The sequence below is a fragment of the Schistocerca gregaria genome, chromosome 1, assembly GCF_023897955.1.
Source record: "Schistocerca gregaria isolate iqSchGreg1 chromosome 1, iqSchGreg1.2, whole genome shotgun sequence".
NCBI lineage: Eukaryota > Metazoa > Arthropoda > Insecta > Orthoptera > Acrididae > Schistocerca > Schistocerca gregaria.
The window spans coordinates 681,891,449-681,918,975 of NC_064920.1; the positions used below are offsets into that span (position 1 = coordinate 681,891,449).

Genomic DNA, 27,527 nt, shown 5'->3' on the forward strand with positions numbered 1-27,527 from the left:
CCTTTTCAAGGAAAAAGAGTGACAGGATTTCTATAGTGCCAATAACTTAGATGGTAAATATAATGCTTTCCTTAACACAATTCTCATTCTATTTGAGAGTTAATTTCCATTAGAACGTTCTAAACGGGGTACTAGCAGTAATAGGCAGCTTGGGTGGTGACTAGTGGGATAAGGATATCATGTAGTATAAAGCGGGAATTATATCAAAATGTTAGAAGTAGTCACAATGCAGCTACTGTAGCCCATTACAAACAGTATTTTAAGGTGCTTGAAAATGTTATTAGGAAGGCAAAGAGTATGTGGTATGCAAATAGAATAGCTAATTCATAGGAAAAAATTAAAACCATGTGGTCAGTTGTGAAGGAAGTGTCTGGTCAGCAGCACAAGGTCGACGATATAAAGTCAGTTCGTAGTAAAAATATTTCTGTTGCTGATAAGTCAGATATATGTACGGTATTTAACAATAATTTTCTGAGTTTTACTGGTGAATTAAATAAAAATTTAGTTCTCACAGGGAATCATACAACTCTCTTGGAAAATGCCTTTCCGAGATGGATGTCTAAAATGCTCCTCTGTGATACTGACAATGAGGAGATTGAGTCAATAAATAAATCACTAAAGACTAAGGACTCTCATGGATATGATGGAGTGTCTAGCAGAATATTAAAGTACTATACTGCGCTTGTTAGCCCTGTACTTAGCCATATTTGTAATTTTTTCTTTAAGAATGGGCGGCTTCCTGAACGATTAAAATACCCAGTAGTAAAGCCGCTTTATAAAAAGGGAGAAAGTGACAATGTAGACGATTTTAGACCTATTTCTATGCCATCTGTGTTAGCTAAAGTTGTTCTAAAGGCTGTTATGTAAGGATACTTGATCATTTTGTATCACATAATTCGCTTTTAAATGTACAGTTCGGCTTTACAATTGGTTTCACAACTGAAAATGCTATATTCTCTTTTCTCTGTACTAGATGGATTAAACAAAACGATTCGAGCGCTAGGTATTTTTTTGATTTAACTAAGGCGTTTGATTGTGTTAACCATAAAATATTGCTTCAGAAGTTGGGCCGTTACAGAATACAGGGCGTAGCTCACAATTGGTTCACCTCTTACTTTAACAACAGACAGCAAAAGGTCATTATTCACAGTGTTGAGAATGGCAGCGATGTGGGGTCTGAGTGGGGTACAGTCAAATGGGAGGGGGGGGGGGGTGCCCCAGGGATCAGCGTTGGGACCACTCCTGTTCCTTATTCATATAAATGATATGCCCTCTAGTATTACGGGTAATTCTGAAGTATTTCTGTTTGCTGATGACACAAGCTTCGTAGTAAAGGACGTTGTGTGCAACATTGGCTCGATTTCAGATAGTGAAGTTCATAACATAAGTTCATGACTTATAGAAAATAAACTAACGATAAATCACAGTAAGACACAATTTTTACTGTTTGTAACACACGATTCAACAAAACCCGACGTTTTAATTTCACAAAATGGGCATATGATTAATGAAACCGAACAGTTGAAATTTCTAGGTGTTCAGATAGATAGTAAACTGTCGTGGAAGGTCCACGTTCAGGATCGTTTCAAGGTCTTAATGTTGATATTTTTACTATTCGAACGGTATCTGAAGTAAGTTACCGTTCGACACGAAAATTAGTCTCCTTCGCTTATGTCGTAAGGTATTATATTTTGCGGTAACTCTTCCCATTCTAAAAGGATATTTTTGGCTCAGAAACGGGCAGTTCGGGCAATAAGTGGTGTAAGTTCGCGAACCTCTTCTCGACCCCTGGGTATTTTTTGACATTGGCCTCTCAATATATATATTCTTTACTGTCGTTTCTTGTTAACAATATCAGCTTATTCCCAAGAATTAGCAGCCTTCAGTCAGTTAATTCTCAGCAGAAATCCAATCTGCATTTGGATCGCACTTCCTTAACTCTCGTGCTGCAGACAGATGTGCAGTATACTGCTGCATCCATTTTCAATAAGCTACCACAAGAATTCAAAAATCTTTGCAGTAATCCATGCGTTTTCAAATCGAAACTGAAGAGTTGCGTCATGGGTCACTCCATCTATTCTGTTGAGGAGTTCCTTGAAAAATTAAATTGATTCTTATGTTATATTGTTGATTGCGTTTGCTTGTGGCTTGACTTCTTTTGGGTTCTTAAACATTTTATTTGATCTGTTATTACTTTTTTGTAATTTCATGTAGTGACACGTTCCATGACGTTGAAGATTTGCTTCTCAATTTGGTCCTACGGAACTAGACGTGTAAATAAGTAAATAAATGAAGAGACAGAGAGAGTGAGGAGGAGGAGGAGGAGGAGGTGGAGGAGGAGACAGAGAAAGGTGGGAGGATGAGGTGGTCAGACAGGGGGAGGAAGACATAGACATAGAAAGGGGGACGAGGAGGTGTATTCAATATAGGACTCAAAGGCATATATGGGCAAAGCAATGGGGAAAAGGCTAGTAATCTAAATATAAATATAAAAATGTATGGACACCTACGTGTAATCTTCAGCGGTTAACATAAGTGGCGAGACAAATTGTGCTAAATATCGTTTTCCTGTATATAAACTTGGGATATCAGGTGAGTTTGAAGCAAAAAGTGTTGAAAACAGTGAGTATAATTATAACCCACAAAGAAAACCACCACGGAAAACATGACTTACTGTCAAGACAGAACACGCGTAAATGCAGTCCAGCCTGTACAGTCCCATCTTTAAAATTAGTGACTCTCAGAAATAAAAACGAGTCTTACTAAGATGACTCATAGACGTCCTAACATGTTTGCGTAAGGACTTAAACAAAGGAAAAAAACCATTGTGTTTTGCAAAAGGAAGAGTTTTATAAAAGTAAATTTAAGAATACCGCCTTGCATACAGCGACCCACAGTTTCACTACCTTACTATCTGAGTTAGTGCACGTTGTGAGTCAATAAGAACTGGCAAAAGTCTCACTTAGATTTTTTAGTCTTATTCAAAGACGACAATGAAATTGACGTATGTTGAATATTACTGATGGTAACTTTTGTTTTTGTTCAATTGACAAACTAGGCTTCCTGGCAGATTAGACCCGTACAGAGAACCCGTAGTCGTACCATGAGTTTTCCATTCTTGTCCAACAGACTCATCCCATCAAGCCATTGAACCGAGTCTCTTCAGACAAATGCCTGGATGGCCCCTTAAAATAAGACTTCGATCGAACCCCTTCCCGTCCTCATCCAATCGGAGATGGACTCTTTTCTTTTTTATATTCTGGCTGTCGACAGCGCCGTTCATTTTTTTCGAAACTTCAGTCTATCAGCACATTTCTCGTAGTAAAGATCAGTATTCCAAGTTTGACGAAGGATATGAAATGGAACGAGCATATGAGAACTATGGTGGGGAAGGCGAATGGTCGATTTCGGTTCATTGGAATAATTTTAGGAAATAATGGTTCACCTGTAAAGGAGACCGCGTATAGGATTCTGACGCAACCTGTTCTTGAGTACTACTCTAGTGTTTGGGATCTGTACCACGTCGGTTTGAAGGAAGACATCGACGCAATTCAGAGGCGGGCTGCTAGATCCGTTACCAGTAGGTTCGAACAACATGTAAGTGTTACGGAGATGCTTCGGGAACTCAGATAGGAAACCCTGGAGGGAAAGCGACGTTCTTTTCGAGAAACACTGTTGAGAAAATTTAGAGAACCGGCATTTGAAGCTGATTGCCGAGCGATTCTACTGCCAGCGACATACGTAGCGAGTAAGGGCCAAGAAGGTAAGACACGAGAAAATAGGCCCTTACACTGTCATACAGACAGTCTTTTTCCCTCGCTCTATTAGTGAGTGTAACAGGAAAGGGAATGACTCTAGTGGCACAGGGTACCCTCCGCCACGCACTGTACGCTTGCATGCGAAGTATGTATATAGACATGGATGTTTGATAATGTAACAAATACAAACTCACCTCTTTGTCCATGCTGAAGCGGTGTTTAAATGACCTTCAGTGATGAATTACAGGTTCTGAAATAGGAAGAAGAATAATGTTAGTTATTGATTTAGGAAATTAACTAATTATCAATTATATCTAGCAGATGACATTGAGAAAGCTGTTGAAGGACATGTGAACCGAAAGATACATTTGCGAAGGTCATTTATTTTCTCTGCTTTTTAAGTATTTCCACAACAGAGTGTGTGAACCGCAACACGCGGAAGATGGAACACAGTTTTAAATTCCATCATTCGAATCTATTGTGGTCTCAGAATATACTGAGTGTTGTCTCGTAAGCGGATGTTGCTAGCATGAATAATAGGTGTAACATAAATGCATTCCAAGGAACAATTAGCCTAATCATTAACACTCATATCCCCCCCCCCCAAAAAAAAAAACTTTACGATCTATCACTGATGAACTTATGACACCAACGCTGACACATGTATTACACCATCAACACATAAAACTACTGAAATATCGGGCTGAAACGTCATTACCTAGATTAACTCGACAAAGGAGCCATGACGTAGTTCGATGATTCACAGCTGAGACCAAGAAACAGCAATGAAGTCTGCGTTACTCCGGAATACAGATTTTATTCACAGCGGTAGCGTAATACAACGGGTATACTACAGGCACAAGTGCTAGTTTGTGTCAGCGGTAGAATATGGGGACATTTACGTGTGTTTCATTTGCAAACTACATTAAAGATTTAGCAGTTTTTTTCTGCTTTCGCTGAATGACCTTTATAAAAGCACTAAAAAGTAGACTCTCTTTTAAGCTGATTTTTTGATTCAAATTGTTTTAAAAAAAGAAAGAAAATATGTCCAAACCAGTGTGTTATATACTTCGGCATCAATCGACAAAGAATATCTTCATGATACTAACAAGGAACTGACAAGTCCAATGACTAATATTACTTCGTTGTTTAAACTTTTGTAAACATTCTTCATTCATCATTTTTATTAATATTATGTGTTCCTACTCTGTAGCACCACGTTTCTTATATTTTACTCCGTTAATTCAACAGTTTTCTGTCTCAATTAAAATTTTTATGTCGCAGATTTATTTTTGAAATATGAATCGTTAATGCCATTGTGCATTCGCAGTGTAGAGTTTCATAGTAATCTTTACATGTTTCGGAATTCTCTTGGGTTCCTTTAGTAAACCAACAGACATAGTAAATTGTGGAAATCTGGAGCATACGGTTTTACAGTAGCGCCTATTACTCAATCAGTGGTCCGGATACTAAAGTATTTTACTTACATAAGTTTAAGACTTGGTGACTATTTTGGCAACTAACTTCCGATTACTTTAAAACTTTTGTTTTTTGGTAAGAAGTTACGAGTTTCAATCTGATTCGGAGACCACGCTAAATTATAATTTAACTGCGTGGGTGGCAGGCATGCAGCGGAAGGGTTGCGTGAAAGCACGGACATGCCACCTCCAACAGGAAAATGCCAAGTGAAGCAATATGGTGTTCAGACCAACGTTTGGCTCAAGGACAACTTTAAGTTTAGTCGCAGGGAAGGTACGTTGATAATCTTATTAACGTAAATATATTTGGAAATGTATGTTTATATCCTAAACTGGGCTTAGCCATGACACCGTTTCTGACAGTACAAATAGCTGTGGTGAGAAAAAAGTACCATTTTGTACTCGATGAAACATGTGAGTTACGGACAGCATATAGCAGAGATTGATTCAAAAGCTGCATTAAGAGGTCCCCTCTTAAGCGCAACAAACACCATCAATTTTTGCGTAGCAAACGAACGTCGTTTTCTCTGGGCTGAAAGTAACGGAACCAGTTTTTAGTGAGAAATCTTTATTCAATAAGCTCATTTTTGACAAATGAAAGGAATATTAGAGGTTTACGTGTCATCAATACTGAGGTGATTAGGAAAGGAAGCACAAGTTAGGGCCGGTTAAGGTTGGTGAAGGCATTAAGTCGAGGCCGTTTCGAGGAAACCACCATTCCATTCGCCTGAACTGAGACTGGAAAACCACACCACACTCGAATGGGGGTCAGTATCTCAAACGCTGAGCCACATTGTTGAAACAATAATTACGGCATACGCCTGAAGTGATTTAGTGAATTCTGGATAACTAAAAGACTCGACCAACATTTGAACCTAGCTCTTGGGGATTGCGTCAGACTAGGCTAATGACGTAATTTTGTGTCACTAAAGGTGATAGAAAATAGAGGTAGCAGTTTGAATAAGTTTGGAAGCCTAAATGTACGCTTATTATGACAGTACTGTGTAAAAGACAAGTTAAAGGAATTATCTGAGTCAATCACTTTTAATTTCTTCCATGACGTGGTACGAGGGCTTACGCCCTCATATTCAAATGGATCATGCATTACATTATAATTTATTTTACTGAATGCAGCCAATTATCTCTCTTAATCTTCGTTTCGAAGATGTTCTGGCGAAAGTAAACTGGAGCGCCATTATAAATACACGTTTTTATCCCTCGGTACCATACAAACTCGGAACAAAATCAAAAACAATCCTGAGATTCGAACACGTCGTGGGAGAAAATAAAAGCGCCTGATGCAGAAAACCGTTTCAACCAATCTTTCATATTAGAAACAGTCGCAGTTTCCAAATCACAGACGAAAATGGACGACATAACAGTATGGTACCGTGTATTACAGAGAAAATAAGAAAGACACTCTAATCAAACAAAACACACGCAAGCGTGTACCAACCTCTTCCTCCCATCAAACCACCTGCTCTCTCTCTCTCTCTCTCTCTCTCTCTCTCTCTCTCTCTCTCTCTCACACACACACACACACACACACACACACACACACACACACACACACACACACAACGGCACGGTGCGCACCCGCGAATCTTTACATACGCCTAAGACCTATATACACTGCATCGCCATCTATCACTATAGCGGTTTCGTTGTTTAAATATAATATTACAAACATTTGGATTTCTGCTTTGTACAGTAGTCTCCGAAAGCAAAACCAAGATAAAAACTTCGAACCTATGAGCAGTATGATACTACAGACTATGTTAATGAACCTGACATAAGTTTACAAAGTAGAAAAATTCTTATCACCGAATGATCTGTTATACTTCTTTATTGATTCTTTGTTTACGTATCTTGATGATGGAGACAATATGAGAGATGTGCAGTTAGATAAACAACTATAACAGCAAAAGGAGTGTTGAAGACTGGACTGCCCTAAGTCGAGGTTATTAGAGACGGGGAATAATTTCGTATTACTCAGCGATAGGGAATATACCATCAGAAACTTTATTTGAGGAACTGTCCAATTTATCGCCCTATTCACCTACGTGATTTTAGAGAAACCGCAGGAAACCTGGATCTAGATGGCTGGACGAAGATTTGAACTCTGGTCTTCTTAACTGCTGAGCACCTCGCTCGGTAACTTCGGCCCAGACCGTAAGAAACACTGCGGAAAACCAGAGTAATCCTTCGTAGCCTTTCTATGCGAGGCTTAGCCACTGCAGCAATTCGCTTGTTAGGTACACGCATCAAAGTCAATATTGAACTAGAAGATGCATCCTGACTTTCAAAGTAGTGGTCTAGGAACTAGAAACTTCTTTTAAAATTATAGTCTGAGTGTAACGTTGTACGGTAGTGAGATGTGAGCTGTGACATTGTTAGACGGGGAAGAACTGAAGCAAACAAGGCGTTATAGAAGAAATTTGAAGTTTTTTTTTGTATAGGCCGAGAGACTATGAAGAGCCGCACAAAAGCCCGCACAAAATTAACGATTAAACAATTTGGGGAATACGATTAAGAATAGAAGAGTTAAATAAGCTATTCATATTTAATGACATTAGGGACTGGCACACAGAGGTTACACTAGACGTAGTGAACGGGGAAGACAGCTAATGACGCAAGGAACAGAATATAGTACTCAATTTGCAGAACAAGTCAGTCACTCTACTTGAAACCGCTAAGCTCTGAAAAATCCATTAAAACAAATTACGACTTTGATTAGTTGCATATTTTGGAGTATTTCATTGAGAATTGTCTTCTTGAAAGGTATGTCTTATTCATATTAATATACTGTCATATTTCAATATGGAAACTGCTATTTACAAACTAAGCACTACTTACCCCGTATGTAGAGCATTTTGCTCTTAATATTGTATCTGAGAAATAATGCATCTGTCCAGCTGCATTAAATGCACCTGACAATGCAATCTTTCTGCATGTTGGAGTTATCTGCTACTCTAACGCTGTTTTAGCACACCTACGAACACATACTCTGCAGTCATAAGACCTTAAAAAAATGCCGGGTGCTTGTGGCAATTCGGAATCATTCTGCATAAAAGCTGTTCTTACTACAAACGACCACGTGATTTTTCTGATAAGGTGATTTGTATTCATTACGCTAGAGGACCCTTTTATTGCGGCCTTTTGTGAAGCACTCTCCATGTAACTCGAATCTAAATACGCTCATCTGTCATGTCGGACAAGCCTGATAAGATAGAAACGTACACGTAAGCTGTATCGCGTCAGTGACGAGTGCAAAATCTCTGTCTGTGCAGTGCTGATGAGAGGTACGGGATTTTTTTTTCTTTTTTTGTTTCGTGCAACCTGCTACATACCTTTTATTCTTAAAACTCTGAATGAAAGAAGAAACTCGTGACCAGTTTCTCTGTAAGGAAAGGCCAGTAGCGACATTGTTAGTAACAAAAGGGAATGATATTTGAGCCACATACTGAGAGCATCAGTTTCCAGTAATAAGTCAAGGCTCTCAGACGCTTTGCGAGCCAAAGACTTTCACAGATCATCACTTCCCGTTTCTGTTTCTTTATAATACTTACCTGTTGGCACCCCGATATAAATACTTATCAATATTTGCACTATTCGTTGCTCATTCTACGGTAGTGAGAAGAGTCTAACAATTGCGTTCTTTTCAGCCAGGTCCCAGTAAAGTGACAGTGACATAAGGGCCCCAATTGGAAACATGTTCTTAACTGAGTTGGAGATAACTGTTGCGTTACACGAAGAGTGCTCCCTTGCTGCTACAGTAAATTGCCAGTTTCGGGTTACACGACTGGGATGTCTTCACGCTTGTACGGGTCGTCGGTGCGACAGTTGTGTACATGATGGGTAATAACGTGTGATATCACCGTATGCCCGAGATATTGGAAGTACTTGTCTTCTCAAATGCCATGATGTGAAGCGCGTACCACGAATACTTTGTTTCATAAAGCATGGCCCTCCCCTCTCCTATCTTTCTCTCTCGATATCTCCAGTGTAAACAGTAAGAACGTGTTGACGACAGGTGCGCCGTCGATTGTGGCAGCGGATAGACTCGCGACAGTACAACAAAACACTTGCAAATTTAGTGTCGGACAACAACAACCGGCAAGCAACGATGCAACCAGGAACAGCTCCTCACTGTGGCTTCAGAGGTCACTGTTCCATACGTGTGCCAGTCTGTCTTGCTTCACAGGGTACTGACTTTAGCACGACTGTAGGAACACCGCTATTGGACGCCCGAAGTATGGAGAGGGTCACCTCAGCTAACGAGTCACCTTATATATTCACCAATGCTGATGGCACGGTACAAGTACATATGGCACGGTACAAGTACATATGCGTCACACTTGCCAACTAGGCGCTATTCAAGCAGGCGAAGAGGTAATGTCTTTGGGGAATGATTACAGACGATAAAATGGGGCCCCCGATACGTCCGCCACCGCCCCTGATCGGTGAGCGGCACAGGAACGTATCCGGCCCTGTGGATTCGTTTGCTTCTCTGCGGCACCCTTGAGGCGACCTCTACATAAGCAGGACATTTCAACGAACCATCGCTCGCGAATTGTTTCGTAATTATTCCAGAAACTCTTCATAAGTGGACTCCCTTGAGGTACCCCAAGCGTCGACGCAACTCTGACCCTCTGAAGGTACCAAAACGAAGACTGCGTCTTGTAACAATGCTCCTTTTAAGATTCTGTTGAATATACCTGGGACGGTTTCGAGAGAGATGTACTCTGCTCGGACTCGGCTCTACTCAGGGTAACCGGTTTTCGGCTTCCAAGACCATCATCAGACCTTAAAAGGCTATCGTTGTCAAGGAAATTACAATGTTTGTAAAGAAGACTGGAAAAATATGTCACTCTTCTAGACTGTGGCACAAACACGCAGTAAATGTCCCTTTGACAGTGTGGTCGTAATGCAATTTAAAAAGTAAAAAATTACATTACCACCGCACGGTGGAAGATGTTTATTGTGTGTTTGTGCCTCAGTCTAGACAAGTAACATATTTTCCAGTATTGTTTACACACATTCTACCTTTTTTGGCGACGATTGTCAGATAAAGTCTGATGACGGCCTTGTAAGCCGAAAACCGGTTAACCTGAATAATTTAATCCGTAGATCAGACGCTGTATAGTAATTTTCATTTATTATTATGTTGTTCTACCGAGAGGTGACTGGAGACTCAGCTAACACAATCTCAGTGAGTTGTGGGACCGGTTGAGCGGTCACGGGCCAGCATGATTCGACAACGCTTTGGATGACTCGTCGAATCGATGGCCCAGCGCGCTACCGCCATACTCTGGGCGGAAAGGAGTGTTCCACTCTTCTAGGCAGATGTTTCTCATGCAATACCTTGTGAGTGTGCTGTGGCCGGGATTTCTATTCAGTTTTGTGGCAATATCCTTACAACCAAGGAAAGGTCCAGATGTATCAGTACTGAAATATGAACTATTGTTTTTTTTATTGTTGTGGTATTACGAGGGTCATCTTCAAAATAAGTTTCTTACTTCAGTGTAAGGTAGCGGACCAGTTGATGACTGTAGGATGCGGCTATCACAGAAACAGTTGGCACTTCTGGATTTTTCTCATTATCGCCATAGGAGCAGCTGGTAACATTGGCCTTTATCCTTTCTCTCAGTAATTGCAAGATTAAATAAGCGATAAAGCTTTCCCCAGTGAGGAACGTATCACCGATCGAAATTCTATATCAGATCTGTCCAAGAGATGGAAGGGGTGTACTCAAACAGAAAAACCTCACAATCCCTTAATAGTGCAGACAGTTTTCTGAATAGGGAAAAATAGCGTGTGCCAAAGAGTACAACGGATGTTGCGAGGGTTCAGTTAATTTATAAATTACCTCGTCGCTCGCCTTCAGCTTCAAGAAGTCTGCGAACCTCCGACCCTGATAATACTTCTTATGCCTGTAGAGGAACTCAATTTCCGCTGAAACCAGGACTCATCAACTGCGATTTATGGGAAGACTTTTATTATGCTTTTAATTAGAAAACCTGTTCAGAGGTTAATCATCTAGGTACAACTCATTTTTTAATAAACTGCAAACGAAAATATCTTCTGCTAATAAAGGCCGTTCAATTATATTCAGAATTCGTATGAGACCTCAACTTCAATCAACTGAATGAATTATTTCCAAAAACTTTGGCTACAAAATATCTGGAAAATTTCATACTCTCACAATATCCGTCTTTTATGAATGAGGTGGTCAAAGAGCAGGTATGGTAGAGTACTCTGGAGAACCGCGGCTTTGTGGTGACGGAAGCCAGCAAATATTTCTTGCAGAAATCAGATAAGGCATAGCGCTCAACACTTTTTGCAGCAGATGTACTGGAAAGTGGCTGATCATTTGTTTTACAGTAGTAATAACCTTCTCACTAACAATTACCTTATTTTCAAGCATACGGAGGAATTTTTGTTCGGTAAACATCTTCATAGCGACAAAAAGGTATAAATCACTAGTTGTAATTCCAGAAGGTAGAAGTTTATCTCTCAAGAGGATAAGAGTAGATCTCACAGCCTAATAAGTTGCCGGCCGGTGTGGCCGAGTGGTTCTAGGTGCTACAGTCCGGAACCGCGTGACCGCTACGGTTGCAGGTTCGAATGCTGCCTCGGACATGGATGTGTGTGATGTCCTTAGGTTAATTAGGTTTACATAGTTCTAAGTTCTGGGGGACTGATGACCTCAGAAGTTAAGTCCCATAGTGCTCAGAGCCATTTGAACCATTTTCTAATAAGCTTTTTAGTTCCGGTACTGAACTTACTGCTCAGTGAATATTTTGTCTGATCTAGTACGTTTAATTACTTTTTTTGGTGGCTGGGGTTCATACTCATAGAAAACTTTTTAAAGACAGCATTGTCGTCTTCAAGTTGTGGATTTTCTAAAATAAATAGTGTTAAGCGACCAAAAGCAAGCACTTCCACGCAATTATGTTTCCTTTCTGTTTACGGGCCTTGGGACGTAACTTTGTAAAAACACTAAAATAATTCTGGACAAAAGATCTCGAGCGCGAGCGCGTGTATGTGTGTGTGTGTGTGTGTGTGTGTGTGTGTGTGTGTGTGTGTGTTTGTGCGTTTGCGGGAATATTTACGTTTTGCTATGAAACAATCTCATAACCAATAGTGTGCGTAAATATAATATGCAGGCTATAATACCTTAAAGTATGAACTTGAGAATTGAATAATTCACGCAATCCGAATATGTCGCATGCTCTATGAATAAACGGATTGACTGCAGAAAAAATAACCTTGCACTATTTTATCGTTTCATTTTTAGGCCCGGTACACGAATGACCATGAAAACGACGAAATGAAATGTTATCGCCGGAGATACCGGCTTATCAAGCTGTTCAGTGCCGGTTATCTGGCACGTACAAGAGCAGGGAAACACGAACGCCTTTTCCTCTCCAAAAAAAAGTACAGATCATATATGAAAAGTTCAAACGAACGCAACTTGTGTGGTAATCTTCTCACTCAATTACTGAAGAGCGCCACAGAAAACTAAGATAATAGCTCTAAATATTTTATCACTCGAATTCATTTATAGCTTGATTGCCACCACCAGAAATGTGGCAGGTAAAATCTTAATCAACTCTCCTCCCCTCCCCTGTCTTCCCCTATTCTGTTTTGTATTTAAGAAAACATTTTGCATCTATGAGACGGTAATGAAAGAGCATATGTGAGAACCAAAAGGAACAGAACACGTAAATTTAAAGGCGGTGCAATTTTAATGCAAATTTATACTGCAGGTAATTATCTTTCTGATAAGTTACAGTCATATAATAGCATTTCTATCCGCTGTGGTAATGTTTATACAGAAAATCGGTTGAAATGGTCTAAAAACTACTCTGTACTAATAAAATAAATACAGCAGAAGAGGTAAATGCCACCTTCCTTTAAAAATAGATAGTTCTGATATTCTTTTGCACTATTCATATTTCTTTAACACAGTGCGGTATGTCTTATTAAACAGCAGTGATTCAGAGGTTATATGTCCGGCATTTGTTAAATGTAGTAAATGTATCATCAATCAGCCCGACCAGGTCAGCCGCGCGATCTAACGCACTGCTTTCTGGGCGGGAAGGCGTGCCAGTCCTCGGCACGAATCCGAGTCCACTGAGGGCCGAACCATACAATAACCCTGGGTTCGGTGTGCGGCGGCGGTGGGGTGAGTGGACTGCTGTAGCCTGTTGTGGGCTGTGTACCACTGCGGGCTACGGTGGAGACGAAGCCTCTCTGTCGTTTGTAGGTCCTCAGTTCCATACCATACCATCATCAATCTGGCACATAGCTTGCTCCCAATGTGTTCTGGCTGACGTGACAGGCCTAGACATACAGTCAGAAATGTTTTGGCATACCTTCATTAAACTTTAAATACATGGCGAATTACTATGCACGGTGTTTTCCTTCAGCCAGGTATCGGATTAACTGCAGTCAATGGCCGAATTAGAATACCAAAGGCAATAGCGCATATGTGAAACCACCTACGAGACTTAAAAAATGAGGCGATACCTTCAGTGCATCTCTAAAAAATAATTTATTATGCAGCGCAAAAAAGAGACATTTCTGAAGTGTAGCGCTCTGTTCCCGGCGTTGCTATGAGAGATATCAATCAGGAAGGTCTAGTATCGATAAGTACCTGCCCGGCGCTACTCAAGGTGTGACAAATGCACTACCTGACCAAAAGTATCCAGATATCTATTAGAGTAGTACTTTACCATTGAGTGTGTCCACCACGCACCTTTATGATGTCTTCAACTGTACTGGGAACACTTTCAGTGAGGCGTGGGAATGTCTGGAGGAATTGCAGCCCATTCTTTGTCAAGAGCCTAAACCAGAGAAGGCGGTAATGCTGGACGCGAGAGTCTAGAGCGAAATCGACGTTCTATTTCACCCCAAGGCCACTGGGCACAGGTGCAGACTCCGGGCAGACCAGCACATTTCAGGAATATTATTGTCCACAAATTACTGTCTCACAGATGCTGCTTGTGCAGTGTCAAGCTAACTCAGTCATCGTCTCAGAACTCTTTCTCTACTACATGCATTGCACGATGCTGTACAATGTATTCACATCCTTTCATATTTAGCATTTTCTTTATCGCAGTAAGGAGCCCCATCCTGATCTCTAAAAACACCCTTTACCGTGACAGTCCCTCCTCTGTACTTCACTGTTGGGTCTACATACGACGGCAGGTAACGTTCTTCAGGCAAACTCAGACCCTTTCACCGGATTACCACAGCGTACAGCTTGACTCACCACTCCAGACTACTCCTATTTAGCCACCCACTGTCCAATGTCGTCGCCCTTTACATCATGTCAACCGTCGTTTAGTACTGACTGGAGAAATGTGTGGCTTATGAGGAGCTGTTCGACCATTGTATCGCATTATTTCTAATTCATTACGCAGTCATTGTCCTAGCTGGGCTGCTGGTAGCACTTTGGAACTCATAAATGATTCCTTCCGCTGATTTCGTACGATTTTTTACAGCCACCTTCCGCAAAAATCTGGCCTATCAGTCAGTATATAAGTCTGCTTCGTCTTGGTTTAGATGTGATTGTTCCTTCGCGTTTCTACTTCACCAACATCACCACGTCACCAACAGAGGACGCGGGCAGCTTTAAATGGGTTGTAATGTCCTTGATGGGTTTGTTACTTGTTGCATCCAATGACGGGTTCACGTTCGAAGTCAATGAGCGCTCCTAACCTATCCATTCTGCTCTTACTGCTTTTCTATTGACGACACAGTACTTCCCGCCTTCTTTTGTACCGGTGAGTGCGACTCTTGGGACGTCTAGTGGTTAATTCCGCATTATACAGGGGTGTCCGGATACTTTTGACCAGATAGTGTACATAAAAGTGCAGCCACGAGGAAAACACGTGCCAGAATCAGATTTAATGGAAGAATCACGCACAATTGTTGGGTATTATTCCTAGCCGGGGACCTCTACCACGTTGGATTAATGGACAAAATGGAAATGAACGTTTGGCGTCATAGGCCGGGAGGCCCGTTACGGGGCAGGTCCGGCCACCTTGGTGCAGGTACATTCGACGCCACATTGGGCGACATGCGCGCCAGATGGGGATGAAATGATGATGAAGACAACACAACACCCAGTCCATGAGCGGAGAAAATCCCCAACCCAGCCGGGAATCGAACCCGGGGCCCTTAGGACGGCAGTCCGTCATGCTGACCATTCAGCTATCGGGGTGCACATTAATGGAGAGATAAAAATGCTTCAAAGAAGAGCTGCACGACTCGTGAAGGATATGTGTCGCTGAGATGATCAACAAAATGCAGAGGCACACTTTACGAGAAAGACATTGTGTACCGCATAGACTAACAAAATTACAAGCATACACATTACAAAATGAGCCAACAAACGCACTACTTCCTCCATCATAACATCTCACGTGCTGATCACGACGCTGCAAGGAAAGAAATTTGGTTCCATACAAAAGGGAATCGATAGTCTTTCTTCCTGAGTATCATCTGCGAATTGAAATGTAAGGAGGGAGGGAGGGTGGTATTGGTGCGGTACGTGCCTGCCCTCCGTCACACGCCGGAAAGTGGCCTGGAGAGTACAGGTGTCGGACACACACCTGACCCATGCAATGGAGGAAAACAGGCAAAGCAAAAAAATACAAAAAAAACAATACACGGAGACACAGCAATAAGAATTTCATTTGTTGTACATGCATCTGCATACCATGCATTATTTTTCTACACTCTTCCAAAACACGTATCATTGAGTTTATCGAATATTTATAAAGCTTTGTTTGTGACAACCATCTGGTAACGATTCTTCTTACCGCATCCTGAAATCGCAAGTGTCGTCATCGTGCTACATCTGTTCTCTTCAATTACCGCAGTAATTCAGTTTACGAAGTTACTCATTTGCTTCGTTATTAGCCGCTTCTCTCACCACTTCACTCATCTCATGTCTTGAACATTCGAACCCGTCTTAGAACCGTTGATTCACTCAATAACGTGCCCGAGTGATCTTCACAGGTCTGAGATGTATGTATTCTGCTGTATGTTGCGCTTGCGAGAAAACCACCCACATCGCAGTTCTTATATGCGGAAGTCGTTTTGATTCTGTTGACCTCAATAAACATGTATAAGTCCTTGGAAATAAGTCAGAGATTAACGAAGATTATGGTTTTTCTCAGCCTCACCAAAAAGTGTCGTATAGTCCTTGCGTAAAATGGGAAGTCCATGTGTGTATTCATCACGAAACTTTCTTGTACGACAGTGGCGACGCATGTCGTGTTAACATTATACCTGTATATTGTTTACTTCACTCGCATAACACATGACTGACCAATATTTTAACAGACAGGCTAAAAATAACGATGCCATGTTCCTTCTTCGTAAGATGCTACGCAAATATTTGTGATTTAATCAAGAACGCTGATGTAGGCTACATTCTTGCGATCATAAGTCTTCCTGCCAACCGCATTGTTTCTCGTAGCGCATAACGTCTTTGACGACAGTACATTCCAAGTGAGTCTATTGCAAAAGTCAAGAGACTGTTCAGAAATAACAGGTTCGCGCTTCATATGTACTTTTCATATCCTATACACTGATCTTCATTTCATGGATGGTGTTAATTTTTTTTCGTTGTTATACACTCATGTTCAGAAAAAGCAGAACACCTTTTAACGACTACGAATAGGACGTTCGTATTCACAGGATATGTACATTATTATGTTCTGCAGAAATGATTAGCATTTGAACCATGTCGGTCAGCCGGTTCAAGAACAATATCAATATCACGGCGCAACACAACTTACGGGTAAAATGTGACTGCGGCCCTCGTTGTCGCTATAAATCGAAGGTAAGTGATCGATGTGACTCGAGGAGACATGCACAATGCCTCGCAGACATATGCGCGAACCGTACTGTCAAATCAGTGAGTTTGAAAGAGGGCGCATTGTTAGCATGAGACAATGTCATGCATCCAGACGGGAAATTGCTACTCGTGTGGGACGAAGTGTTTCAGCAGTGCAACCCGGTGTGTGCAGAATGGTTAGCGGAGGGTCGTAGAACACGGCGAGATGGATCAGGTCGCACCACCCCACGAGAAGATCGACACGTCATCTGAATGGCACTGCAACACAGATCTGCGTCCTCCTCGGCTCTGGTGCAACAGTGGAACATATCATACACTATTAGAGGTGACAGTCCGTCGCCGCTTACTGCGGCATAGATTAGGTGCGAGTCACTCACTTCTCCGCCTACCTTATGTTATTTTATGTTATGTTAACCAGGGACCTAGAAACGACGGAGAGGGTCCGTCCCCGACGCAGCCGCAGTGGTCCGCAACCCCACGACGACTACCGCAGTCCACTTCACCCCTCCGCCGCCCCACACCGAACCAGGGTTATTATGCGGTTCGGCCCCCGGTGGATCCCCCAGGGAACGTCTCACACCAGACGAGTGTAACCCTTATGTTTGCGTGGTAGAGTAATGGTGGCGTACGCGTACGTGGAGAACTTGGTTTGCTCACCAATCGCCGACATAGTGTAGCTGAGGCGGAATAAAAGGAACAGCCCGCATTTGGACGAGGCAGATGGAAAACCGCCTAAAAACCATCCACAGGCTGGCCGGGTCATCGGACCTTGACACAAATCCGCCTACCTTTGACGAACGTATAGAAACATGCTAGACGGCAATGCTGTATGGAACGACGTCACTGCGGACGAATCCACGTTCTGTTTGTCTGAAAATAATGGACGCATTTTGGTTCAACGCCTACAGGGGGAGTGGCACCGCAGTGACTCGTACAGTGCCAACTGGAGGACTTATGGTGTGGAGTGCTATTGGGTACAACCGCAAATGATAGGTGGTGCGGGCCCGGGGCACTCTGACCAGTATGACCTACGTAAATGACATCCTTCGACCCACAGCCATATCCTTTTTGCACAAAACCCCAGACGCCATTTTTCAGCAAGACAATGCACGACCACATGTTGCTGCACGAACACGCCAGATCACTACACCTGCCGCCAATCGATAATGTGTGGGATGTGGTGAAACGACAGGTGCGACGCTGTGACCCTGTGCCAAGCACCACAGATAAACTTTGGAACCAGGAAAATGCAGCATGGATGGCTCCAGTCGTTGAAGGTATTCTGTTTTTTTTTCTGAACATGAGTGTTTAATAACTACTGAAACAGTTCGCTCGTAACAGTTCAGGAAGTTTGTCGCTGCAGAGTCGGAAGCAACGAGTGCACGAATTTCGCATCTGTTGACAAATGCGAGCAGGAAGAAGGCTTTCCACAGTTGGAATTACATTCAGTTCTTACCGAAAGGCACTTTTAATGGTGACAGTACGTTTGTTTCCAATACCAGTAACTCTATGCTGCTTGAAAAGCTGAACCAACAGAGTTCGTTTTGTCTTGTTTCTCCAGAAAGTAAGAATGGGTTAGACTAATGTTTCACTGTAGCTAAACGGCCTGCTTGTCCCTTAGAGTGCAACGATAAGTTATCATAGCGTCATGAAACTCATTATGACCTTTCCGATTAAAAACGTAATGAGTGCAGCTCCATACAAACGAGGACACACTCGCAGGAGTAGTAGACTGGATGACTCGGAAGTCGTTGTGTAACGAAATTTGAAGAGAATATGAATTTGAACAAGTTGAGAAACGAAATCAAAAATAAGGCTAAATCCGTGATAAAATTCGAATGTTGCAGCATTAGGCGACTGACACCAGAAAAGAAGAATTAATTTCAACTTGCAAAGGTATTTGACGACTAATGTAAACGGCTTTCTCATTGCTGGTCAGAAGCAAACTAATTAATGTCGCTATCTCACTGAAGTGGTAATCATCGTTGTGTTAACACTGCAAGGCACCAGCGAGGTCCGAGGAACATCTGCTGGATGCAGTGTGCGCCGCGACATCACCAGCCTAGCCGCTTAGTTGAACTCGCTATGCGACCCGTTGGAAAAGGATAGGAGTATTAGTTGACCTGGAGGCTGACGAAATCCTCACACGAGTCAAGCCAGCAGGAGGTACTGGCGCTGGTGCCAAAAAACTATCATTTGAATGGTCGTAGCGAACGTGAGTGATCACACCACAAAGAGTTCTCACGTACGGAAATTTTAAGAAAGAAAAATAGAAAGTAGTTGGCGTTATATTAATTGAGCTCTTTTCTAACTCACCTTTTATTGTCGAACTGCTAAGTATTATTCGCCTAAGTTAGATAAACAAAGCACTGCAGTGGAGTATCATTGATCAGGAGGTAGCGATGCTACGACGACATTAACAACACTGGTATTTTGGCGGCAAGTGCACGAGAGATGGTAAAGTAGATTTCTCGACAATCCGGTCGTACGTCAGTGTCCCAAGTTCACTCAAAACTCTCTGTCTCATTGTTGACACTGATCCTTCGCAGGTCGTCTATACTGGACGTGGTTGGCCCGCTGGTGTTAAGTGAGAGCAATGGATTGTGCTCACACTCTCTCTTTTCACCCTCAAAACTTTGAGAAGGAATAGTGCCATTGCGTCCGAAGGAAGAGATTTTCACGATTAAGCGGCTGAACAACTGTCCACACTCTTCCAGCCAACATGCTGTACGACTCTTCCTTTTCACCCGAGCACTCGGAAAAGTACGACACTGTCAGTACTTACAGTTTACAATACAGTGTGCAAACTGAGTAAGTGTCGGCCGGTTTCAGGACAGCTCCTGCAGGCTTTAGAAAATAAAAGAAGTTGACACAGCGCGGTTGTTCACTTACGATATTTCAACAATTATATATGTTTGCTTAAATAATCAGTAAATGAAGTAAAAGCGTGTCGACAAGTTCCGGTAAAATGTGCACTCCAAATGGAATCCTTTTCATGAAACTTTGCTAGACTAAACTTAGGGTGTCCCAGGAGCAACGGTCAACATTCAGGGATATGGCAGGGACGATCATTCGAAGTACAAAACTCTAGTAAACATGAGCTCTGAGATATGAGCAGTTGTTCGTCTTTGCTACTGCTAAACACAGTAGCTCTTAAAATATGGGCTATACAGTCCATGTTTATTGGACATTTTTTCCTTGTTTTTGTCCGTACTCCCTTGTCCCAAAATATTGAAAGCAAAGAGATTACAGTTGAAGAGATTTGTTTCACAGTACTGTAGCGTTTAAGGTACGTATTTTAGAAGCCATATTTACTAGACTTTTTCGCTTCGAATGATCGGTCCTGTCATATCCCTGAGTATTGACTATGCTCCTGGGACAGCCTCTATATTTAAAAAAAAAGTAGCCCTGTGAGCGACATTTAGGAGGTGACGGCCAACGGCTTTCTCGGGGCAGACAGCTGAAAGTCAACAGAGAGCGAAAGAACTGACCAGTGTGGGGCGGAGAGCGTCCGCGCCTCTGAGACGTGCCGGTAAACTGCACAGCCGCCAGCCGCCAGCCGCCAGCCGCCACTGCCCGCCCTGGAGGACTGGCCGGTGGCCGGCCAGCGCCGGGGCCACGCGGGCTATCTGCTGCTGTTACCATGGAAACCATATCTGCAGCCTGCCCTATCTGGCGATACCCTTTGACGGGCAAGACGTTGGTCGTTTACAATAAAAACGTCGTATTACGCAATCTGATGGAGCCATCGATCCGTGAGGAGTACCGACCTACGTAACTGCGCACAGTGACGCACGTTTCGGCACTGGTGGTCGACTTCGAGGTAGCCATTTCGAATCGCAGCGGTAGAAGAATGTGTTACTGGTAATATTTAATCGGTCAGAGTATGGTAGGTGGGACGTAAACTTATCGAATCTAGACCGTGCGCCAGTTTCTCCGCAATGTTGATGGAATATAACAATCATATGAGGGGCACTCATTAAGTTTCAAGTTTCACCTCGTAAAACTCAGTCTGCAAGTACGATGTAGGTGATAATTCTACATATTCACTCGTCGTTGCGACATATGTTTTTCCCAAACGATTAAAGACATGATCGTAGCATGACATGATTGTAGCAGTCTGCAACGTAGCTATTGAGGACACGTTCCATCTCGAAAATCACGTCGTCGCCATTGTGGGAATGCCTGTCAGGTAGTGATTTCTTCTTCCGAGGAAAGAGGAGTAAGCCACTGGTTGCCATGGAAGGATCACAAGGGAGGTGAGGCAATTGATGGCCCAAACATGCAGCACATGTGGCTGTAATTGCAATGAAATGAACACCCGTAGCTGCTTACAGGCGCTGACATGCGTCATCGCTGACAGATGGAAATGTGTGCCCCGACCGGGACTCGAACCAGTGATCTCCTTGCTTACATGGCAGACGCTCTATCCATCTGAGCGACCGAGGACACAGAGGATAGCGCGACTGCAGGGATTTATCTCTGGCACGCCTCCCGCGAAACCCACATTCTCAACGTATTGTCCCGCACTACATTCGTAGTGCCCCCTCCCATTATACTCATTACTCGCGGCGCTTTGCCGATTACCGTAAGAGTTCGGGCACTGTTTGTGCATTCGCACAGAAGAAGAAGATGGTCAAGTGGCTGGACAGCCTTAACTATATTTATACTAAGATGGTATCTGTTCTTTCGGACATGTACGTAGAGAATGTGGGTTTCGCGGGAGGCGTGCCAGAGAGAAATCCCTGCAGTCGCGCTATCCTCTGTGTCCTCGGTGGCTCAGATGGATAGAGCGTCTGCCATGTAAGCAAGGATATCCCGGGATCGAGTGCCGGTCGTGGCACACATTTTCATCTGTCCCCGTTGACGTATGTCAGCGCCTGTAAGCAGCTACGGGTGTTCATTTCATTGTAATTTCATTCTAAGAAGCTGCATGGTCACCGATGGTATCTGTTCTTTCGGACTTCGTCTTTTTCGGCGGTGGTGAATCAACATGTTTCCAGTGCTCGCTTTACTCCTTTGTCTCAGACGGCTAGAGAAGATATCTGGATTGCCCTAATGCAGCTGCGAAGCTGCGACTTTTCCTCCACTTTGAACGTAATATTACATTTATTTCTCCGTAACTTCTTTGGTCTATTTTGATATGGTTACCAGTAAGCTTCTTTTTTTCTTGTGCCTTTGTCCCGCATCGGTGCAGGGTCGGCACTGCTATCAACGGATTTGGCGTGGTTAGTTGAAGGGGTGGCCGGATTCCCCTCCTGTTGCCATCCCGTTTCCTCCTTCCCCTCCCCCCCTTCCATGACGAAGTAAGCGTAACCCAGCTGCCTCTGTGGGTAGTGTATTTCACATGAAAGTAAGTGAAAGACTAGTAAATGGTTGCAAATCGTGTTGTAGTTGACGGCAGTATTATTGCAACTGAGAGTGAGGGTGCTTCGGTCGGCTTACCTTGTGTTACGGCGTAATCGGTGTTGATAACATATATACAACAGACCTGAAAGCATTGATAGTGGGATGTGTTTTTCTTAGCCGCCACTCTACTTGTTTTCTGTAACGTCACCGCGTGTTTCCGATAACGGCCAGGGCAATAATATCGTGGTTGAGCGGGACTTTGGTACCAGCTCGGAATTCACCTAGTAGGATGTGGAAAACCGCCTAAAAACCACGTGAAGACTGACCGGCCCTTGATGTTAATCCGCCGGGTGGTTCGATCCGACGCCTGTGTGTCTCCCTGTCCCGAAAGTGGCGCTTTAACTCGCACAGCTGGTCGGGAGGGTCCTTATCAATATGCTGAATGACAGTTTACCAATTTGTGTGTAGTTGGGCGATCTTAACCAATATCTGCACAACTTGCTTAATACAACACTTTGACATCAGTCAGTCAGTGGGTTTAGGAATTCATCCTCATATCTTCAGAGTTTAAATCAGTTAATGCATTATTACAGAATATTTCTTGTTTTGTACTCACATAAAATGAGGCATCGTAATTTGTGTTGGTCGTGTATGTGGTTGTAAAAATGTCACATATCTTTGAAAATGACAATTTATATATACAGTTAGAAGTTGTCTCTGTTGTGTTAACATCTCTTCAGTCGTGGCTGATGATGGCCTAGAAAGCTAAAAAGGTGTTTCAGAGCGAGGTATAAAGTAAATATTGTGCAACATTGATACTGTGTATTTCAGTTTGTAATGTGGCTATGTTCTTCCTAGTTCCGAGGCTGCATTAATAAAAAATAGAGAAACATCGTTTGTGGTTCGGAAACTTGAGACTTAGTCTCCCCGCACTTGAGTACAATGCATAGAATATTCATACAATAAAGTGAAATTGTCAGAAAAATTCTTCTTTTGGACGCTGTTCAAGTCGTGTGTCACATTAGCTTGAATGTCGTCAAAGCGTTGGCCCTTCAAGTGAGTTTCTGCACTTCATCGTTTTAAGTTGGATTCATGTCAAGAAGTTCAAGTCTCATAAGCCGTCAAGATTTTTGCCAGAAAAGAGTTGTCCGCGTTTTTCATTCCAATCATGTCGCGATAGGCGTCCAAGCGTCGTTGTTTTTGTTCGGAATTCAAGGCGCACAAGCCAAAATTTACACGCACTATTCTCTTCTTGAGAACGTTCTGTAGAGTGCCTTGAATAGCTGACTTAGAGATGTTGCCCCATTGCGATCTGTGCCACAACAAACGTTGACAAACAATAGTCGTACGTCTACTACTTAACACTGCCTGCTCCCACCTGACTTTGCTTGTGCGCTACAAATAAAATCATCAGTCTCGGAATTTTTTGGACAGACAATGTTTATTAAATTCGCATGATTGAGCAAGTCGTTCACCACAATTGCTGAAGCCCTTTTAACTTTCAGTTGTTTTGCCAATGTCTCTTCTGTGTTTATGTATTACTGTTATGTAGTCTGAGACAAATATGAACGCGTATTATGAATTACAAACGAAGTAGTGTCGAAAGCCTGTCATTGTGTTAGCAAAAAACAGATACTAGTAGAAGGGAGTTGCGGCTTGCTCTCACTCAGTCTCTAATATACAGTCACTGGTCCGGATTTATATTAACTTTCTGTAGTGCTTTCCGCGTTCCGGCCACCAGGGCTACAATCAAGTGTGTTCGAGGGCTGCAGTTCATAAATATTTATAGTTATAGAAGTTTTTTGTTATGAAAAGCGTATGTGAAAAATACTGCTTCACTTAAAATGGAGGGAATTAAACGTATTGAAATGGAATGAATGGCGAATAACTCACTCAGGTGCAATGATACGAAATGGTGTCGGTGTAAAGTGTTTGGTGATAACGAAAATTTGTGTCTGGCCCAGAGGTGTGCTAAGAGGGGCAAACGGTTAAAGCGAATGCTCGCTGTAAACAGGGAATCCGGGTGCAAAATTTCAGTAATCACTACAACTGCGTCATCTACGTTCTCAAATTCATAGACTCTATGACAGAGGCGCGTCGCTGACGACAGTGTTCTCTGAACTAGCATCAGACTCTGGACATAGAGGATGCTAGGATTGAGGTGAAGACAGCTGCCGAATATAATGTTAAATGTCAGATTTTGAAGTTAGTTTTCTACATTTACATAAATACTCCAGAAGCCATTTAGAGAGTATGGCAGAGGGTGCGTCGTTCAAGTATCATCAATGTTCTTCCCTATTCCATCCGAAGATTGAGCGAAAAAACGACTGTCTGTTTGCCTCTGCAGACGCCCTACTGTCTCTGACCTTTCTCAAGGTCCCTACGCGAGATACACGGTGATTGTAGCATAATCGCCGCACAGCCATCTTCAAATGGAGGCTAAATTTACCCAAGAGCTTTTCGAGAGAACTACCAAGTATTTCTTCCACGGATTACCCTTTTGTTCACTGCTAAATTTTCGTATTGTCACCGACTTATTACGATCACAGCATTGGGTCTCAGAATTCGGTCGATGTCCGTCGTTATACGTTCATGATAAGGACTGCAAACACTGGAACAATATTCTAGCATCGGTCGCGCTAGCCTCTTGTGTGAGATTTCCCTTATAAATGCCACGGTCTTTCCCAGAGCCTTACGACAAATCAAGTCTTCCATTCGTCTAATACTTATTTTACGAGATCCTCCTAGTTTAGCTCGTTTCTCAGTATTTCCCCCCAAAATATTTAGTGTGTAACGTGGTCAAGATGATGACCATTATTTTCTCTCTTTGTTAAAGGATTTATCTTATATTTATCCACATTTAAATAGAGCTGCCGTTCATTACCGCAAGTAGTCACTTTGTCCAAATCTCTTAACAATTTCTTTTGCCTTCAATTATGTTTCGAAGCAAGCCAATAAAAGTGCTATGACGGAGGCAAAAAGATTAATTTCTTCTGATAGCTACTGTCGAAGAAAAGCGGGGAGTATTCCTTACCTCAATGAACGGCAGCGAAAAATGAGTCGTAACGAACACCTGGCTACTCCGTGCGCGAATTCCGTCAGAAATTACGGCCGAATGACCATAGCACCGTCTGTGTTATTTAACGTTCGTGTTCCCAGCGACTGCTGGAACCAAACTGCCTCAGAGGAGGCGCGACGAACGAGGAAAACGGCTCAGAGGAGGCAGATAACAAACAATACGAGTATGTCAACTGACGGAGCAATAAATATGCAGCGAGAGAAACAGGGTCAACAGCAGACTGCGACCGCAGACAGGTGGCGCGCCACGGAATGTCACCTCACGGGCGTACCTCACCCCACCCCACCTCACCTCACACAGCCAAACGCACGTAACTGTTTACACTGCCTTATCAGTAGCACCGCAACAGCAGCGAAAACGAGGAATGTGGTCTAGTCTAATGTAAGACTGCAACTCTACTTTCATATCATGTCGGCGTTCCAACCTTCCCACAAAAATAAAACGGATTCTGTTACTTCATATTATCATCTTCAGGATCCACCTCCTAGACGAGGTCGCTAATCCACGGCTTTGTGGTGGCGCTCGACTGTGATTCGCCTGTGGTAAACCCGACAAGGGGAAAAGGGTTGCGACGTACTGTTTCCTATCACCATGCCTTCGCGCCTATGTCCGGAGCAGGGTCAGATGCAATGAGTGCATGAGCTAGTGTCGATGGGTGCTTGTGCTCGGAGCGCCACATGGTGCTATTCTAAAGGAACAGCCTATGTGGCAGTAAAGACTTTCACTCTCTCCCTTTCTCTCATTGTCATCAACAACACAAACATGACTCTAAACTCTCACACAACACACACACACACACGACACACACACACACACACTCGATGCCGTCACTCGCACTTCAGACAGATGACACATACGTAGGTTATATTATTTTATGATCTCTGTAATACAATAATTCTTTTTAATCTGAAGTCATTTCATTATATTGCATTATGCAAAATGTGCATCTTTGAGTACTTACAACACGAAAGTTTCGTCCATTAAGTGATCTACATCTCAGAATGTGTGCACTCACAAATCCTGTATTCTTCAATCGAAACAGACAGCAAATAAAGTAAGTCCGAAACACTATACGCTTCGCTAAGTGCTCAAACACTGTTCGAGCAGCTCCTAAACAATTGACCAACTCATGAGAGGGGTTAACATCGGAATCTAACGTCGAAATAGGGAACCTGTTGACCACTCAAAGTCTTACTAGATGGACGTAATACGCTGACGAAAGTAGAAAGTGTTACACCATCAAGCACCAATCCGATATTTAACAAGAGTTTTGAAGATGTTATTCACATAAAGAGTGGTAATTATTAATCTTTCGTTCTAAACGGAACTATCGTCCATCATCAACACCACTACGAGTTGTGATCCCGAGGGCACAACAACACACTTTTTTTAGTAATGGAATGGAAGCAAACAGCCTCCGAATTCATCTAGAGGAATTTCTTAGCATGCGAGAAAGGCATGCTGTGTCACTTCATGAATTTTGATGGCTGTGGGCTGGTATGTAAGTATATATCTTCCCACAGCACCGCAAATATGTTCTACGGGTGACATCAGGAACCAGCCAGGTCTGTCAGTGATCCGTACACTTCTCACGGAATTCGTGATGTGAACAGTGTTGTAAGGTATTACGTTATCTTGCTAGAATATACCGTTTCGTACTCTGCTCGTGAAGGCAACGACAACAAAGTTTACTACTCTTTCCACATTCTATCGAACATCCAACCTTCCTTCAACTGCTACCAAGTCAGTCCAGTTCTTATATCGAGTAGCGCCGCACACCACGATTCCTATAGTCGGACACATGAGTCTCGAGAATCACTGTTTTCTGTGACCTTTCACCAGGTCGTCTACGGACGCCAGAAACAGAAGCGAATTCATCGGCGAACACCACAGACGGCCACTCAGTGTCCCGGTTGACTCTGGCTGTGCGCCATGCAAGTTACGTGTTATCTGTGGCATGGTAAACGACGCACAGCGACTACAGA

General features: G+C 42.8%; 1 protein-coding gene across 7 annotated transcripts in view; it reads right to left on the minus strand.

The window, feature by feature from the left end:
• The window catches only part of LOC126363354 (proton-coupled amino acid transporter-like protein pathetic), a 303,134-nt gene that overhangs the window by 172,585 nt on the left and 103,022 nt on the right, over positions 1 to 27,527 (minus strand). For 2 of the 7 annotated variants that reach the window (XR_007566243.1, XM_050007956.1), the window contains exon 2: positions 3,953 to 4,008. Coding sequence is in view for 3 of the 7 variants with exons in the window: in XM_050007956.1 (XP_049863913.1) it covers positions 3,953 to 3,964 (12 nt within the window). In the remaining 4 variants the exon portion in view is untranslated. Of the gene's footprint in view, positions 1 to 3,952; positions 4,009 to 20,605; positions 20,713 to 25,497; positions 25,644 to 27,527 lie in introns of those variants that run through there. The other 5 variants (XR_007566246.1, XR_007566245.1, XR_007566244.1 and 2 more) reach the window with 5 other exon arrangements.